Raw genomic sequence first — 17,538 nt, forward strand, 5'->3', positions numbered from 1 at the left:
GCTGCCTCTGTTTGTTTAGCTTTGTGGAAATGTGAGCCCACCCTCTAGCTCTTGACAAGACATCCACTTACATTTGGGCACAAGGTCAATTTTAAAAGTATAAATATTAACCTGTGTAAATACTTGACTGTTGCCAGTGGGGTTTGATGGGAGGATCATAGCACTGATTGTTGAGGAAAGTAAATGGGCTTGTAATTCCAGCTGTGCCAGAGAGGACCCTTGAATAATCACCTAACCTGTCCATGCCTTGATTTCCCTGTTTAAAATGTGAGGTTACTAATATCTGGCCTAACCACCTCATATGGGTCTAATGTGGATAAAGCGGGACAGTGAATATAAAACTGTAATTATGACCAAGTGTGATTCTAAAGAAAAGAGGAGAAGATTCCCTCTTTATATCCCTGCTTTATAGAGGTCAGGGAGAGGGAGGGCTTGTGGTAGGTAACACTGTACGTGTTGTCAGATACAACCAATGTATTGGCCAGTTTTAGGTTGGTGCTTTTGGTCTCTTTTTCATTCATTGTTACAAGGGATGACTTTGGAATAAGGATTTGGAAGTGAATATGACATAAAAACGGCCGACAACAATTGTTTTTGAAGCGAATTTAAAAATCAAGATATATAAAATAAGTTTCGGTTGTATTATTAGTACTCATACAGGTATCAAGGAGAAGCTGGGTGGTCAGTGCAGAGAGTTTTGGGCCTGGAATCAGGAAGACTGTCCTAGAGCTAAATCGGGCTCTTCCTGGCTGTGTGATCCTGAGTAAGTCACCTAATAAGTGAGCTGGAGAAGGAAATAGCAAGCCTCTCCAGCGTCTCTGCCAGGAACATCTCAGTGAGTCACAGAGAGTCGGACCCAAGTGGAGAACGCTCGCCAGCAGAGTGGTCCCGTGAGCAGGGCCCCTCTGTCACCAGAGCCTGGGCCTGGGCTATGCAAGCAGGCGAAAACCTCCTTCTGGGCCCAGCATTTACTTGTGTGACGTGTGGTGGATGGTGCCGCGATTGTCCATCGCCTCCCGTGTGCTGACGCTGGGTCAGGACTGGGCTGAGTGAGGGACAGCCAAGAAGGGGATTGGGGTGACAGCTGGCCGTGAATCACAGTGACATTTGATGCAGCTCCATCGTTCTGACCTTGCAGAAAAGGAAGGCGTCAGACGGCCCCGTAGAAGCTGAGGAAGACTACACTAAGTTTAACAGTATAGACCTGAAGACTAAAAAGGTATGTGATAGAAGCTGAGGAAGACTACACTAAGTTTAACAGTATAGACCTGAAGACTAAAAAGGTATGTGACAGGGCGCCCCTGCTGCTTAGCAGGTGCTGGCTTTCCAGGGAGAGCTTCTCTCCTGTCATGGAGTCTCTGGCCAGGAAGCAAGCCTCTGGTCCTTGTGATACAGAGGAGGGGACTGCCGCTTAGTGAGCCGGAAGGACTAAGTGCAGGCCCAGGGACTGTCCCCACTGCTGTCCCAGGATCAACTTCATTTCATTCTGAGCAGCTTAAGGCACTGGATTTGTTTGTTTTATATGTATTTGTCCATAACCTCACCCTCATGCCCTCACCAATGACAGTCACAGGCCCCTAAACCTTGAAATAAGTGTCAGGTGGTAGTCAGGGGCAAATCCTTCCTGTTCAAACAGAAGGACAGACAATACTACCTTAACCTTCCCCTTTTTTTTGTTCATAGATTCCTTGTTCTAGAACTGTGATGTCAGATAAGAAAACCAGTATTTGGGGGCAGCTAGCTGGTGAAATGAATAGAGCACCAGCCCTCAAATCAAATCTTGAGTTTAAATCCAGCCTTACTTACTAGCTATGTGATCCTGAACAAGTCACTTAATCCAGTTTGCTTCAGTTTCCTAATCTGTAAAATGAGCTAGAAAAGGAAATGGCAGCATACTCCAATATCTGCCAAGAAAACCAGAAATGAGGTCACAAAGAGTCAGACACAACGGGGAAAAATGAATGAACAACAATAAAATTGTTATTTTTGTACATTTCCCAGTTATATTTTAACTTGATTCCTCTGCATTTCTTGAGTTTGATACCTCACTCTAGAAGAGAATTTTGTCCATCTATTCTCTACCTCTAAGAATCATCACAAACAGTGTATTTTAAAGACCCTCAGCTAAGGGTCTGCCCCTCTCAAACATTCTTTAACTCCTAACAGTTGCTAATTTTTTTCCCCTTTCCTCAGACTGAAATTGCTTCAACTTTGTGAAGCACATGGCAAGTAGTCTAAGTCTTATGCTTATTTGAGATATTCAGAATTTCTGTGGTGAGGAAAAATTAGTGCTCTACTCTGCACCTCTTCTATCATACATTGGAGTGGTGGGCAACAAGAAGGCAAAGGAAGTTGGTCTGCTAGGAAAATGCTTGAGGCACACTGAAATGTGTTATTTTTCACTATCCTTTTTGTTGTTATTATTGTTTGTTTTGTTACCTTTTATAGAGGACAAAACAGAAAGGAAGCTTAGAGATCATATATCACATTTTATCAAATAATCACTTTAAAATGCTTCAATTAGAATTTTATTTTTTACATTTTCAGTCATATGGACTGTGTCTTTTTTTGTGGAGCCTCAACATTCTTTTTCCATCTATGTTGAAAGCAAAGCATTGAAATAAACAATTGGCTGCTATTTGCCTCCTGTTGGTTCTGGCTGTAGCATGTAGCAAAAAAAAAAAAAAAAAAAAAAAAACCCTACCAAAAGCCAGACAGCAGGAAAATACAGCAACTTAAATTCAGAATTGTTAGACATTAGCTTTTGAAAATACCATTTACAAAGCACTTCTTTGACAGTTCCCCTCCCCCTGACAAAAATTTTAAGGAAACCATCCTCCTATCCCCGTGATGCTTTGCAAAAAGTGGTCATCTTTTGAATATTATCACCTCCTTTTTAGTTTCCCATAGAGTTTAAGAATAAAATCAAATGGTAAATGAGTGTGAATTATTCATTATCTGTAAGACAAGGCTGTAATTCAGCCCTTTGACAGCACAGAGTGTTGGATCATAGGGAGATTGAGCTGCTGTATGTGTCACTTCTATTGTCTGCATCACTGCCCTTAATGTACCCTCAAGAATGATTCTCCCAAAGTAGCCATTGGCTGCAATCTTCCCTTCTAACAGAAGGAGACGGTTTTGCCTTCTGGCTCTTTTTAGAATGTTCTATGCTTCTTAGGTCTGAGTTCTGAATAGAATTCAAAACTAGATTTTTGTTGAGTAATCACACCCTTATGAAGCATGTAGCCATGAAGGCTATAATTCCCATTAATAGACATTGAGATGTGTGTACCATGCTGTGGTTTTACACATAGAATTTTCAAAGGGTGACTGTCTTACAGCTTTACTGATTCAATTTCTCCCTCTCATTTTTATTAACAGACAAATAGCAAAATGACTGCAGCTCAGAAGGCTCTGGCTAAAGTTGACAAGAGTGGAATGAGAAGTATTTCCACCTTTTTTGGCACAAAAGCTAAAGCAGGAAAATAAAGATATTAAAGCCTTTTTAAAATCTATATGAACTTTTTCTGGTGTTTTATATCTATTCATCTATCTCTCTGTCTACCCTGTCCCCATTCCCCCTTTTCCAATAAAATAAAGTATGCTATCTCAGAAGAGATATTGTAGTGTTATTTAAATTTTTCATTCAACAGAATTATGTCTAGAAGATTTCTGCATTCCAGAGCACAAAAAAAGGGCATATATTTTGGAAACTCTCTGTAACCAGAGGGTCATATTTAACAAAAAAACAAAGCTTTTCAGAAACTTCACAGTCAGTGGTTTATATTTTATACCCCTGCCTCTTTTGAGGAATGGGTAAGGGAGGAGGGTAGGGATGGGTTGATTGGCAAGAAGGAGAAAAATAATCAAGTGAATATAATTAATATACAGCCATACAGTTTCTTCAGTAAACACATACACTATAAACATTTGGATGGATGGATGATTCTCTATGGAACTTTGATGGCTTGTGAGCGTAACAATATGATTTTCATGGTCTTCTTGAGAGAAATTAACCAAATCCCAAAGGTGTTAAATTAACTAGGCATTTATGGCCTCACTGCCCCTTCAGGATGCCACATGGGGAATCTGGGGGCAATCAAGAGTAGGATGCCCTCTTCCTGGCAAGCCTTTTTCCTCCATATGTTTTTAAAGCAGGTCAATTCGCGTTTGGTGAAAAATGGAGCACAAAAAGCTTGGAAACAGATGGTTGCTAAGGCTGAAAACAGAGACCTCTGGTGCGATGATGTGGGAAGTGAGAATAAGACTCAAAAGGAAAACATAAGTTATAAGGTAAAGAATACCGAGAAAGGAAAAATCCAGGGCCACCAAGTTAGAGTATTGGAGCCAGGACCAGGAGGTAAGCTGGATCTCTGCAAGGAGTAGGGGATGGCTCATTAAGGTTCAACTATTTTGGCTTCTGCCTTGCCTGTCATTCTTGTGTTCTGAGAGAGATGAATTTTCAGTCGATATACTGAAGTCTAATCCAAAGGTACTACAAATGCTCATTAAAAAATTTTTAGAACCTCTTCTTCCTGTCTTCTGCACCCCCCCACCACCAAATTTGTATTTAACAGAAAGACCAATGTGATAGAATTTCAGATATTTGAAAAAAATTATCATTCTCTTCTCCTAACCTTGAGTCTTGTTGAAGCTGAAAATCCCCAGTTCCTTCAACTGGTCCTTATATAATAGGAACTCAGTGACTCATTCTCTCCAGCTTAGACTGATCCCTCTTAACGTTTGTGCCTTCCCTCACCAGTAATCTCCAATTTACAGATACTTCTAGGTAGTGACAGTGGATAGAGTGCTGGACTTGGGAGTCAAGAAATCCCAAGTTCAAATCTGACCTTGAACACCTACTTAACTGTGGGACCTTGACCAAGGTACTTAATCTCCTGTCTGCTTCAGTTTTTTTTTTTTTATCTGTAAAATGGGAATCATAATAATACCTGTTGTTATCAGGACAAAATGATAGGATATTTGTAAAGCATGGTGATGGTGTGGCTTGTTCGGGGAACAGTAAGAAGGTTAGTGTTGTTGGATCAAAGAATATGTGACTTTAGAGGATGTAAGATGTAAGAAAACTGGAAAGAAGGAGCAAGAAAGTAGCTTGTGAAGAGCTTTGAAAGACAAAAAGGATTTTATATTTGATCTTGGAGGTGATGGTCAATAATAGCAAACATTTATTAAGCACCATTATTAATTATTAATGTGCCTGTACAGATCTAAGCTCTGGGGATATAAATATGAAAAATAAATAGAGAATCATAGGAGTTTATGGAGTGGGGGACAGAAGTGCATGACATGATTGGATTTGCACTTTAGGAAAATTAGCTTGGCAATTGAATGGAGGATGGACTAGAGTGGGGAGATAATTTAGGTAGAACCCCCAGCAGGTTATTGCAGTAGTCCAGGAATGAGGTGTCAAAAATTTAGGGAGATGGGAGGGAGTGTATCTAAGAGATGTGTCAAAGGTAAAAGTGGTAGGCCTTGATAACAGATTGAATATGGGGGTGGGATAGGAGATAGTGAGGAATTGAGGAGAGCCTGTGACACAGGGAGGATAGTATTCTCGACAGTAGTAATAAAGTTGAGGCAGAGGGAGGGTTTGGGGGAAAAGTTGCATTCATTTTTGACATGTTGAGTTTAAAATGCCCAATTTAAGATATCTGAAAGGTGATTGGAGATTCTAGACTAAAGGTTAGCAGAGAGGATAAGTAGATCTGAAAATCATCACATAGATGATAATTAAATCATAGAAGCTGATGAGATCACCAATTCATATATCTCTGGGACATTCCACTGGAAACTATGGATGACTTCTCCTTTCAGTCCATCCAGTTGTACTATTGTTTGACTCTAATAACTTCATGTTTTTTCTCCACAAGAATTAGTATGAGGTATCTTATTGAATGCTAATGTAGTATGAAAGTAAATTATCTACAATATTCACCTAATTTTCCAGCTTATTAAATGTATCAAAAAAGGAGACTAGCCTGGCTTGCCTTAATTTTATTGACTATGTGCTGGGTTCTTTGGAATTATTGCTTCCTTTCAACTATCTCTTTAATAATGGTCTTTAATTTGCTGACAGAAGTTCAAATAGATGGCCTATGAGTTATAGATGCCATTGTCTTCCTCTTTTAAAAAATTGATTTATCTGTTTCTAGTCATCTGTAATTCTCCTGTTTTTTTTTTTTTTTAATGATGATGACTTGGCAATCATCTGTCCCTTTTTTCCCCCCTCAGTATTCAGGTACATCTTTCACCTTGAGCTGGTGTGGTTTGAAGGCATCAGAGGTAGCACCTTGCTATCTTACTGTCTCCTTTTTTTAGATGGCAAGTCCCATAAACCTCTTTTTGTTTTTCACCTTCAAGGCAAAAGAACAAAAAAAAAGCAGAGAATTGATCATTTTTGCCTTCTCTCAAGTCAGTTACCATTTCCACATGTGTCCCAAGCATCTCTCCTTTTCCTTCTTTGATCCTTCCTTTCCCTGAGAGAGCTTACATAACACAAGAGCTTTTTTTCCCCCTTTACTTTTCCTCCTCAGTTTCAGCTCATTTAGATCTTTGGTTCTCTCAACATTGTTCTTACAGTATATTAGACATGTTTTTGTATTTATACTCAGTAACTTACTCTTGTTTATGTCTTCTATAATTTAAGTTGACAGATAAATTCTTAGTTCATTCACATTGGTCTCTTGAGACAATTTCCATTTTTTTCTCCTTATTGGAATCATTCTTATATGAAGATAGGATGCGGATAAGTGCATGACCTGTGATTTCTTTGGGATGGGGAACTTCGATAAAGACACTTCCTCTGCCAAAGCCAGTAGCTTAGCTGCCCTGCAACTTAAAGAATTAGACAGCTGCTAGGACACTGGAAGTAGAAGTCAATTGCCCAAGAATAGACACTCATAATTCAAATCTGACCTCAATCTCCCTAGCTGTGTGACCCTAGGCAAGTCACTTAAATTCTGTTTACCTTGTTTTCTCATTTGTAAAAAGGGGATAATAATAGCACCCAACTTTGTTAGAATAGTTAAATTGTTGTGAGGATAAAATAAGATGATAACTGTAAATTGCTTAGCATAATACCTGGTACATAGTGATCACTATATAAATGTTGGTTATTATTATTACTATTGCTCAAAGGCAACACTTGAATTCAGGTCTTTATGATTCCAAGACCAGCTATCTCTCTGTCAGTTTTTTTTTTAACCTTTTTTGTGTGTCCTGGACCCCTTTGGCACTCTGAAAAAACATATTATTCTCAGAATATTTTTAAATAATTAAAGGAAATGTGAAGTTTTAGTTAGAGATTAGTGGAAATAAATATGCTATATGTATATATATGTATATATATATAATAAATGTGATTTGTGTGTATGGATGTGTATAGGTATATATATATATGTGTGTGTGTGTGTGTGTATTCTGGACCCCTTTGGCAGTCTGACGAAGCCTAGTATTTGCAGAATAATATTTTTAGATAATTAAAAGAAGTGTGAAATTTTAGTTAGTTTAGTAAATAGAACATCCATAAATAATACGCATACATATATAAACCATACATATAAATATACATGTATGTAGGTATGTATGTATATCCTCCATCCCAGTTCATAGGCCCCCTGAAATCACTTCTTGGACCATATGTTAAGATTTCTTGCAATACACACTATGCTGGGTCTAGGAACATAACAGCTAGAAATTAGCATCAGCAAGAAATAGTTAACAAATCAGCTGTGCCTAAAATTTGGCTTATCCCTCCCAACCATAATTCTCCACTGGCTCTGCTTCTAAATCACATCCCCTCTTCTGCCCTTACCAGTTCTGCATTTCCTCTAGCTCTTTTCATTACATTAATTTTTTCACTCTCTTTTCTTTCCACTACTTTATTCTTTCTTTATCTTCTTTGAATCAGCTTAGCAGGAGCTGGATAGTAAAAATAATTGACTTTTGCTAGATAGTAAAAATAATTATCTTTTTCTTATTTCTAGTCTCAGTGTTTAGCATAGTGCCTAGCACACAGTAGGTGCTTTATAAATGTTTATTGTATTGTAATTAGAGGGTATAGACTTTTCACTCACAGATCCACTATTTAACAATTGAGCAGCTAACAACCAGATTCACCTAATCATTCTCTGCTTACAGGCCTATAAATGGGCATATGTATATGTGTGTATACACACATATATATGTGTTTTATGTTCACATATATGTATACATGTGTGTTTACATACATATTTTTTTTTTTTCAGGGCAGCCCATGTGGGGAAAGAGATTATATAAACTTCACTGATTTCGGGTTCTGTCCATTCTAATTTTTTGCCCCACACACTCTAATCATTTCTTTCCTGCTAACTCTCTAAAAGAGCCAAACTCTGGCAGTACCCTCTTCTCAGGAAGAAGTGTCAGTATCTAAGATAAAAGTCTGCTTCTGTCCCATGCTAGCCTGGCTGTAGGTCACCTGAGTCTTTTCTCACTCCTGCTGGGTTTTTCTGCTTTCATTCCTGCAGATCTCCCAACTGCTTGAATCTTTGACCATCTGCTTTGCCCTCTCCCTCTTATCCAGGATTTGTGCCCCACTTTGTCCTTGCTTTGACTTTTGGTCCAGACTATTTCTCTGGCTTTCTTAGCCCTAATTTCCACCCTTTTTAGTATTGGTATAGGATAGTACAATGGAAAGCACTGGATTTACAGTCAGAAGTCAAATCTTAGATCTAATGATTAATGGTTGACCTTGGATGATCCCTAAGGTCTTGGGACCTCAAATTCTTTATAAAATAAAGGATTTGAATTCAATTAAGATATAGAGAATTAGCGTGGTAGGAGAGCACTGAATTCAAAGTCATAAGATTATAGATTTAAAGCTGGAAGGAACCTCATTGGTCATTGAATTCAGCTCCACATTTTACAGATGAGGAAATTGAGGCTCAAGGAAGTTGCCCAAAGTGTCACATGTAAATTTGTTGCAATACTAGAAATTTAACCCAGGTCCTTTGACACCAAGCCTGAATTTTCCACTCATTTTTGTGCTTGAAACTAACTCTCTCCCTCGCTCCCTCTTTCCTTCCCTCTCTCCTTTTTTCTGTCTGCCTCCCTCCCTGTCTCTCTCCTTCCTTCTATCTGCCTCCCTCCCTGTCTCTGGTTTCCTCCCTTTCCTTTTCCCTCTCCCTCTTCTTCTTCATCTCCTTTCTCTCTCCTCATCTATTCTCATTAGTCCAATGACCATCTCTATATAGATGATTCCCATGGCTAGTATTTTCTCTCCTGAGCTCTAGTCCCACATCTCCAGATGCCTATTGAGCATCCATACCCGGATGACTCTTAGGAACCAAACACAACAATCTAAAACAATTCTTATTTTCCCTCTTAAAACTATCTGTCTTCCAGGCTTTCCTTTTTGTGCTGAGGGTTCTACCATCCTTCTAGTCACCCTTGGAATCATCTTGAGTTATTTTTCTTTCTTTTCAACCCATCCATTGGTTGCTGATTCTACCTCTACAAAATTACTTGCTTTCATCCTTTTCTCTTCACAAATTCTCTTCACAAATTCTTGTTTACTTAGTTCAGTCCCCTCTCATCAAAACTATCACACTTGCCTCCTAATTGGACTCCCAGCTTCTAGTCTTTCTTTCTTCAATCCTTAATCCACGTAGCTGCAAAAATAATTTTCCTGAAGCAAAGATCTAATCATGACATTACCTTGATGAAGAAACTAATGGCTCTCAATAGCCTCTAGGAAAAAACACAGATTCCTTATTTGAACATTTAAGATTGTTCACAGTATGGCGTCAGCCTACCTTAATATGTATTATTACTCCCCTGCATAAACTCTGTGTTATAACCATATTGGCTGAATCTTGTTTCCTGAACTCAACCTTCATTCTTCTCTCTCTATGTCTTCTCACAGACTGTCTACCATGCTTCCAACACCCTACCTCCCACACTTTTGCCATTGAGAATCCCTAATTTTCTTTGAGATTTTGCTGTGGAAAGGCTTTCTTGATCCCTTAGATGTTAGTGCTCAATCCATACTCATATCTGTGTGTTTTGTCCCCTGAGCAATTTCCATATAGTTCTTTGTTTTTACACAGATGGGTGAAGAGTTTCTAAACCTGTGTTTTCCTGTTTTCTCCTTTATGCTCCCAGACTGTTATTAGGATCTTAGAAACAAATCACTTCCAAAATATTTTTTATTGAGAATTCTGGCTTCCCTTATCAAAATTTTGCTTTTTTAAAATCTCAATCACTTTTTGGGGGGATCTAGACCCCTGGAACTCATTCCCCACGGGAAAATTTAAGCTGGACTCAACTTACAGTGCTAGAAAGCTGCCAGAAGCATTGGGAAACCACACAACCACATAGTATAGGCAGAGCTTGAATCCAGATCTCTTTGACTTCCAAGTTGGCCATCTGTCTACTTAGGCTATGTTGTCTGTCAGTCATTCTTAGAGAAATAGAATCAGGTGATGGTGAAATTGTAGATTTAGAGTAAGGATATTTGGTCTAACAATAGTGATAACAATACACATTGATATAGGGCTTTACAAACTCCTTATAACAGTCCTGTGAAATAAGTTGTACAAGCCTTATCTTTTCTGTTTCACAACTGAAGATAAAGGGAAGTGTTATGCAGCTTGGTGAATTTATTGTGTTGTAATGCTCCTGGGCTTACAATTTGGGCTTTGAAAAGTTGGACTTATGAAAAGGAAGATTATAAACTAGTTGAAAAGGTAAGTTGGAACCAGATTGTGAAGGGACTTGTGAAATGTGAATAGAGAATTTTGAGTTGTTTGAGTTCTGAGTTTGAATTTGAGAACAGAGAAGTTCAATACAGAATAAGTTGAATATAGAATAAAATAGAACTGGAGTTGGATGGATTTGGGGGTGACGACAAGAGGGAAGGATTATAAGAGATTCCCAAATGTTCAAAACTGGGAGAATGTGATGGTGCATTCAATAGACATAAGGAAATTAGAAGGAACAGGTTCACTTAAAGATGTATTTGGGAGAGAAGAAGAGTAGAGAGGAGAGAGACAGGGAGAGATATCCCAGGTACTGATACTATTCAGTGATCTGCAGTGAATGGTTGGTTGCAAGTGTTCAGAGAGCCATTCGTGGCTGGAGATAGAGATATGGAAGATCATCTGCTTAAGGAAGATAAATCAATCTTTGGTAGATGAGATTGTTAAGGGAAGAAGTTTAGCAAAAGCAGAAGGCTCAGAGCAGGGCCGTAAGGAATTCCTATATTTAGGAAACCATAAAAGAAGGGAAGGAAATAAATACTTATTTATTTAATAGCTACTATGTGCCAGGTACTGTGTGAAGCATTTTACAAATGCTATCTCATTTGATCCTCACTGTAGTCCTGTGAAGGATATTCTGTTATTATCTCCATCCTACAGTTGAGAGAACTGATGTAGGCAGTTTGAATTACTTAATTGGAGTCTCACAACTAGTCTAAATCCAGATTTGAACTCAGTGCTCTCTCCATCATACCACCTAGCTGCTTAGGTGGCATCCTAATAATGGTTGTCCTGAGAAATAAAGAGAACCAGAACAAATTAGCATGATACATGCCAAGGGAAGACAGAGAATCAAGAACTGAATGGTCTGAATTGTAATAGAAAAGTTCATGGAAATGAAGAACGAGGGAAAGCCGCTGGATCTGGCAGTGAAGCAGTCAGTGATGACTTTGGTCTTCTGAGTAGTGAATAGAGATAGAAGTCAACTTTGTAGGGTGGTAAGATAATAGAAAGAGGGATTAAGGTCTCTCTTTTTTTTTTTTAAAGAAAAGAGCACTGGATGACATTTTTAGGAGGTACATTTTTTTTTTAATTAGGCAGAGAGAAAGGAGCCAGCAAAGAGAAAAGATTGAAGGTAAGAGAATATAAGGAAAGTTAGATGGCACAATGGATAGAGTGCTAAGTCTGGAATCAGGAAGACTCATCTTCCCTAGTTCAAATCCAGCCCCTGACACTAACTGTGTGACCTTAGGCAAGACATATATGCCAAGTTGCTTTAGTTTCCTCGATACAATGACCTGCATGAAATGGCAAACTACTTTAGGATCTTTGCTAAGAAAACCACAAAAGGGATCATGAAGAGACAGATATGACTGAAAATAACTAAACAACAACTAGAACAACTAGAACTAGGTACTTAATAAATGTTTGTTGATTGATTTACTGAATGAGATGATGACGGGGGACTGTGGAAGGAAGGAAGGAATGGAAAGAGGGAGGGAAGAAGGGACAGAGGATGAAGGGAGGGAAGGAGAGAGGGAGGAAAGAAACAAGCACTATTCAAGTGCTTACTATGTGCCAGGCACTGTGTAAAACATTTTACAAATACTGTCATTTGTTATCTACTTGTAATGTCTGGGCTAGCTCTCTGGAGGAGAAGAAAAGAATGCTGGAATAAAACCTCAAGGGATATTTATGGGTAAAGGGCCTGATTTAAAGGAAGGTCCAGTAAAGCAGACAGAGAAGGAGCAGTCAGATAAGTAGGAAGGGAACCAGGAGAAAGTAGTGGCCCAGAACTCTAGCAAGAAGAAGAAAGTGATGAACAGCAGCATCAAAGGCTGCAGAGAGATCAAGGAGAATGAGGATTGGGAAAGGGTCATTGTGGTGGTCCAGAAATCTAGCAAGAAGGAGGAGAAAGTAATGGATAGCATCAGAGACTGCAGAGAGGGCAAGGAGAATGAAGAATGGGAAAGGGCCATTAGATTTTCCAAGCAAGAGAGCAATGGCAGCTTTGGAGAGAGAAGTTTCGGTAGAATGATGAGATCAGAAACCAGATTCAAAGAGCTTCATAATATAGTAAGAGGAAAGAAAATGAAGGCACTTATTGTGGATGGTCTTTTCAAAGAGTTTAGCTTTTAAAGGTGGGAAAGATATAGGATGGTAGTTAGCAAGGGTGGAAGAATCAAATGAGAATATCTTAGGAGAGGCAAAACATGGATGGGCATGCTTGTAGGCAGTAAGAAATGAACCAATAGACAGACAGGGAGACACTGAAAATAAGTAAAAGAAAGTGAAGACAGTGGGTAATCCATTGGAGGAAATGATAGGATGTAATGGAATCATTTGAACAGAAGCAGAGGGTTTAACCTTGGTAAGGAGTAAGGAAACGGGTAGTGGGCAGAAGGCACAAGAGTGGCAGAAGAGGAGAAAGGGAGAAGATGAGGGAATTCATATGAATGACCTCAATTTTTTCTGTGAAAAATGGTGGGAATTGGGAAGCCATAAGAGATTTGAGGAGGGATGAAAAGATTTGGAAAAGCCATTGTAGAGAATGGTGTGGTGAGTTGGTAAGCAGGGTATAGTAGGATTGTCTAGCATCAGTGAGAGCCCAGTTGAAGTTGTGTCACTTAAATTTATAGTAGACCCATTCAGAACACTTGGATGATTTTCTGTACGTTGGTTCAGCAATACATGTATAGGAGTGAAAGGGATGTATAGTGAGAGTGATCCAACATTGAGACTTGACTAAACATATGACTGGTTATATGATAAGGGGGTCTAGGGATTTAAGAGAGTAGGACAGTGTACAAGTGAATTGATTTACCAAAGAGTCAAGAAGGAGAGGAGAGAATGGCTAGTGCCAAGGAGAAGTCCTGGGAGAGAACTGAGGGGAATCAAGGGATCGGAAATCTTGGATGGAAAATATGCCTTTGTAAGAAGGCAGACAATTATCAGAATTCTTAAAGCTGGAGGTGGTGCGTTTATGCATAATGGCAAGATCTTTCTATGTGGCTAAGGTGGGGTGGAGGCATAGCTAGTAGGAAGTGAATAGATTGAGGAATTGGGTGGTTAGGGTATTTGTGGGAGAATCAAAAGGTATGTTGAAGTAATATGAGGGCAGAATTGGGGAGGAGGGAAACATTATGAACCATGTGTGACGAAAGAAAAAGAGTCATCTGGGGTTGTGTTTGGATAGTAGATGTAGAGGACCACAGATACTAGGGAACTCTGAGAAAAGTATACTTGAAGCGAAGATACTTACAGCAGGTTGTTAACTCAGTGTGATTGATGAGATGATGGTTCTCTAGTTCACATGTATTTAGTACTTAATATGGTGATGTAAAAGTTTTCTAGTTCACTTCTTTCTAACTCTTCAGTATTTGGGGAATTATAATAGCCCAACATTTATATGAAACTTCAGAATTTACAAACTGCTTTGCATTTTTTTTTGATCCTTACAATAGCCCTATGGACATACTTGACTACTTCATAGGGTTGTTGGAAGGAAGGAAGGAAAGAAAGAAGGAAGGAAGGAAAGAAGGGAGGGAGGGAGGGAGGAAATGAGGGAGGGAAGAAGGAAGGAAGGAAGGAAGGAAGGAAGGAAGGAAGGAAGGAAGGAAGGAAGGAAGGAAGGAAGGAAGAAGGAAGGAAGGAAGGAAGGAAGGAAGGAAGGAAGGAAGGAAGGAAAAGGGGAAGGAAGGAAAAAGGGAGAGAGGGAGGGAGGAAAAAGGGAGAGAGGGAGGGAGGAAAAAGGGAGAGAGGGAGGAAGGAAGAGAAGAAACCAATCTTTTCTTCACTGCTTACAACTAGGTAGTAGTATCATAGGTGTTGAAAACATATAGAAATGGGCTGCTCAGTGGTGCAGTGGCCAGAGCAATGGCCCTGGAGTCACAAGGACCTGAGTTCAAATGTGGTCTCAGACATTTGACTCTTAGTAGCTGTGTAACCCAACACATACCTCCTCCTTTCTCCCCCCCTGCCCCCTCCCCTCCACATAGAGCAGCCTTCCTTTCAGAGCCACATCCAGGCAGCTGCCCTCAAAGAGGGGCAAACTCTCCTGCACATCCTTGGAAGAAAGCATCATGACTTGTTGAAAAGGAAGCTAAGATTCAGGACCGAGCTTTTGGTGACAAGTCTCTCTTTGAGGTCACAACTCCTGTTTCTTCTTTTTCTCTAGATGGCAGCACCAAGAACACAGAGGAATAAGAAAAGGACTCAATAGGAAACCTGGCTGCATCCTTTGCCAATTCAGCCACGACCTTCTCTTCCACATCTTCTATAAAATGACATATTGAGGGTGAGAAGAAGGAGGAGAGGTGGACTAGATAATTTAAAACTAACAAACTTATCAGACTTCATTTTGGAATGTGATTTTATACTGTGTTCAGCATTTTTTTATTAGAAGAGTCAATCCTACCAATGACTTTTCCCTAAAGCTTTGCTGACATGATTCTCTCCCACATGTTTTCCCTTCATGTACTAACACAGCTCATTACAGAGGTATTCAGGTACTCTAATTAAAAGGGAAAGTAAAAAAGTTGGATTTCCATACCTTCTTTTGTTCTGTTAAAAAATAATTACCAAAAAAACCTACACAGTGCACTCATTACCTCCAAGTTCAAAATGTCAGCCTTGGAAGAAACTCATTGTAAAATTTGAATTGTTTAAATCGCATTTTTTTTGCATTGTTTTCCCTGGGGTTATGTCAACCTCTCCATGATATATGCTTATTTCCAGGTATGTACAGTGCTTCTCTAAGCATTTGATTCCAAGTTAAAAGCTCTGGTGAACTGAGTTTCAACTCATAGTTTAAAAATAACAAACAACAAACCCAAAACCTCCAATACACTCACAAACCAAAAAAAAAAAAAAAAAAAATCAACCCAAAAAATTTGACCCTTTTCTGCCCCATATCAATTTGGCTGTTTCAAATTTATAAAGATACCTAAACATGTGCATTTTATAGTCTCTAAGAGCTATAAACATAGCTTCATTTTTAAGAGATTTGTCCAGTGTGTGTATTTTCCTTGAGGAGGAGGGAGATGGAGAGCAGTGGGAGGAGATGGAGCCAAGGAATAAATTGGCTTGGAATTTCAGTGTATTGGGAATACATCTGAAAGGGAGTGGGTATTCATGCACAAATGTCATGATGTTTTAGTTAACAGTCACTTGACATCTTACAAGAGCAAGAAGATGCTTGAAGTAACTAGGAAATCTAGTACCAGAATTCAGAGGAAAATTGGGGCTGGATATACAGATTCGAAGGAGATAGAGGAAAAATTGTCAGGAGGGACAGAAGACCTCTCCTGTTCAAGAATGATTAGCCGTCTTCTCTTTGGCAGACCTAGGAAATGTGGGTTGAAACTGCAAAGAGGAAAATTTGGGCACAATATCAAGAAAAAAATCTTCCTAATAATTAGGGCTGTCCAAAAGTGAAAGAAGCTGCCTTAAGAGGTGATAGGTTCTCTCTTTGGAGACTTTTAAGTACAAGCTGGATACTATGCATGAGATATAATGGAAATTCCACTTGGGTATGTCTTTGACAAGATGGCTGTTAGATTTCTTTCCATTTCACAAACTCTGACTCCAACAGGGATGCGATGGAAGCAATCTTGGGGTGGAAAATGTCCTTTTTAAAAAAAAGTTGTACTTCTTAAACTGTCCTAGAAATGTAGTTATTCTTCCAGGTAAGTTGAACTTGACTCTGAGAAGTGTGTGGATTTCCACTAATTATGCATTTTCTCTCACTCTCTCCTTTTGTACTTTTTCTTCTATTTACCTCCTTGACCTTAACAGCTAAGTAGAAACTGATAAAAGAAGAGTGTGTTTAATATTTGTGGTCTAGAAATGATATGTTTCTGTTCCCTTAACTTTTAAAAAAAATTTATTAATGTTTTCTTTTTATTTTACAAATATTTACAGATTATTCTCACTTTATGAGAAATCTCTTATAATCACAAGTTAAGGAAAACTAACAATACAGTGACCTCAAAAGAAAGTTATACATCTCTCTCACCTCTCTATTTAATAAAATAACAGATATAGTAAAATAATAAAAACAAATTTTCTCTCTCCTAATCCCTTAAAAATGAGAACAGAAAAATTATTTTTGTAACAAATGTGCAAATCAGGAAAATCGAATTCCATCAATAGCTATAAACAAATTTATATCTCTTCCATTTGTGTGTATGGGTATGTATATGATATTTCTCCTTTTGGATCTCAAGGAAAATTTCTACTATGAAAAATATGTAAATCATTTCTATATCCTATGTAAATTAATATTTCTAAGATAAATACATATACATGCACAAACAAAAGGAGGAGCAAAGAAATAAACAAGAAACAGAAATTTAGAAGCAGAAGTGAAATAGGCTTTCTGAAACCTTTACTTCCATGAGGAACAGAGAAATTAAAGAAGAAATAAACAAATGGTAAGAACAATGAATTAAAAAAAATAAAAGTTTAGAATCGACAGAAACGGGAGAGGACCAGAAAAAGATAAGAGAAAGCAATCTTTTTAGAAAAATTTGAAAAAAGTTGAAAAAGATGTTAAAGGCTGGAGAAAAAGGGAGATTTTTACCTTATTTAACTGAGAGGGGGGAAAAAAGAGGAAGAATTAGGGAACTAGATAACAGGAAGAATGAAAAAGGAAGTAATAAAACTCTAAAATTGTAGAAAGGGGGAGACTGGGTTTCAGGGTGAGAAGAATAGAATCTAGGGGCATAAGTTAAAATAAACTATACAAGGCAGGAGCCAAGTACTATATAGAGAAAGAGGA

General features: G+C 38.5%; 1 protein-coding gene across 2 annotated transcripts in view; it reads left to right on the forward strand.

The window, feature by feature from the left end:
• Positions 1-15,306, forward strand: part of RNASEH2B (ribonuclease H2 subunit B) — a 79,689-nt gene extending 64,383 nt beyond the window's left edge. The window contains exons 10-11 of one of the 2 annotated variants that reach the window (XM_051987369.1): positions 1,139-1,219; positions 3,382-3,615. In XM_051987369.1, the coding sequence (XP_051843329.1) occupies positions 1,139-1,219; positions 3,382-3,489 (189 nt within the window). In that variant the 3' untranslated portion in view covers positions 3,490-3,615. Of the gene's footprint in view, positions 1-1,138; positions 1,220-3,381; positions 3,616-14,934 lie in introns of those variants that run through there. The other variant, XM_051987370.1, reaches the window with a different exon arrangement.
• The last annotated feature ends 2,232 nt before the right edge of the window (positions 15,307-17,538 follow it).

This window comes from Antechinus flavipes, chromosome 3 (genome assembly GCF_016432865.1).
Source record: "Antechinus flavipes isolate AdamAnt ecotype Samford, QLD, Australia chromosome 3, AdamAnt_v2, whole genome shotgun sequence".
NCBI classification, from domain to species: Eukaryota; Metazoa; Chordata; class Mammalia; order Dasyuromorphia; family Dasyuridae; genus Antechinus; species Antechinus flavipes.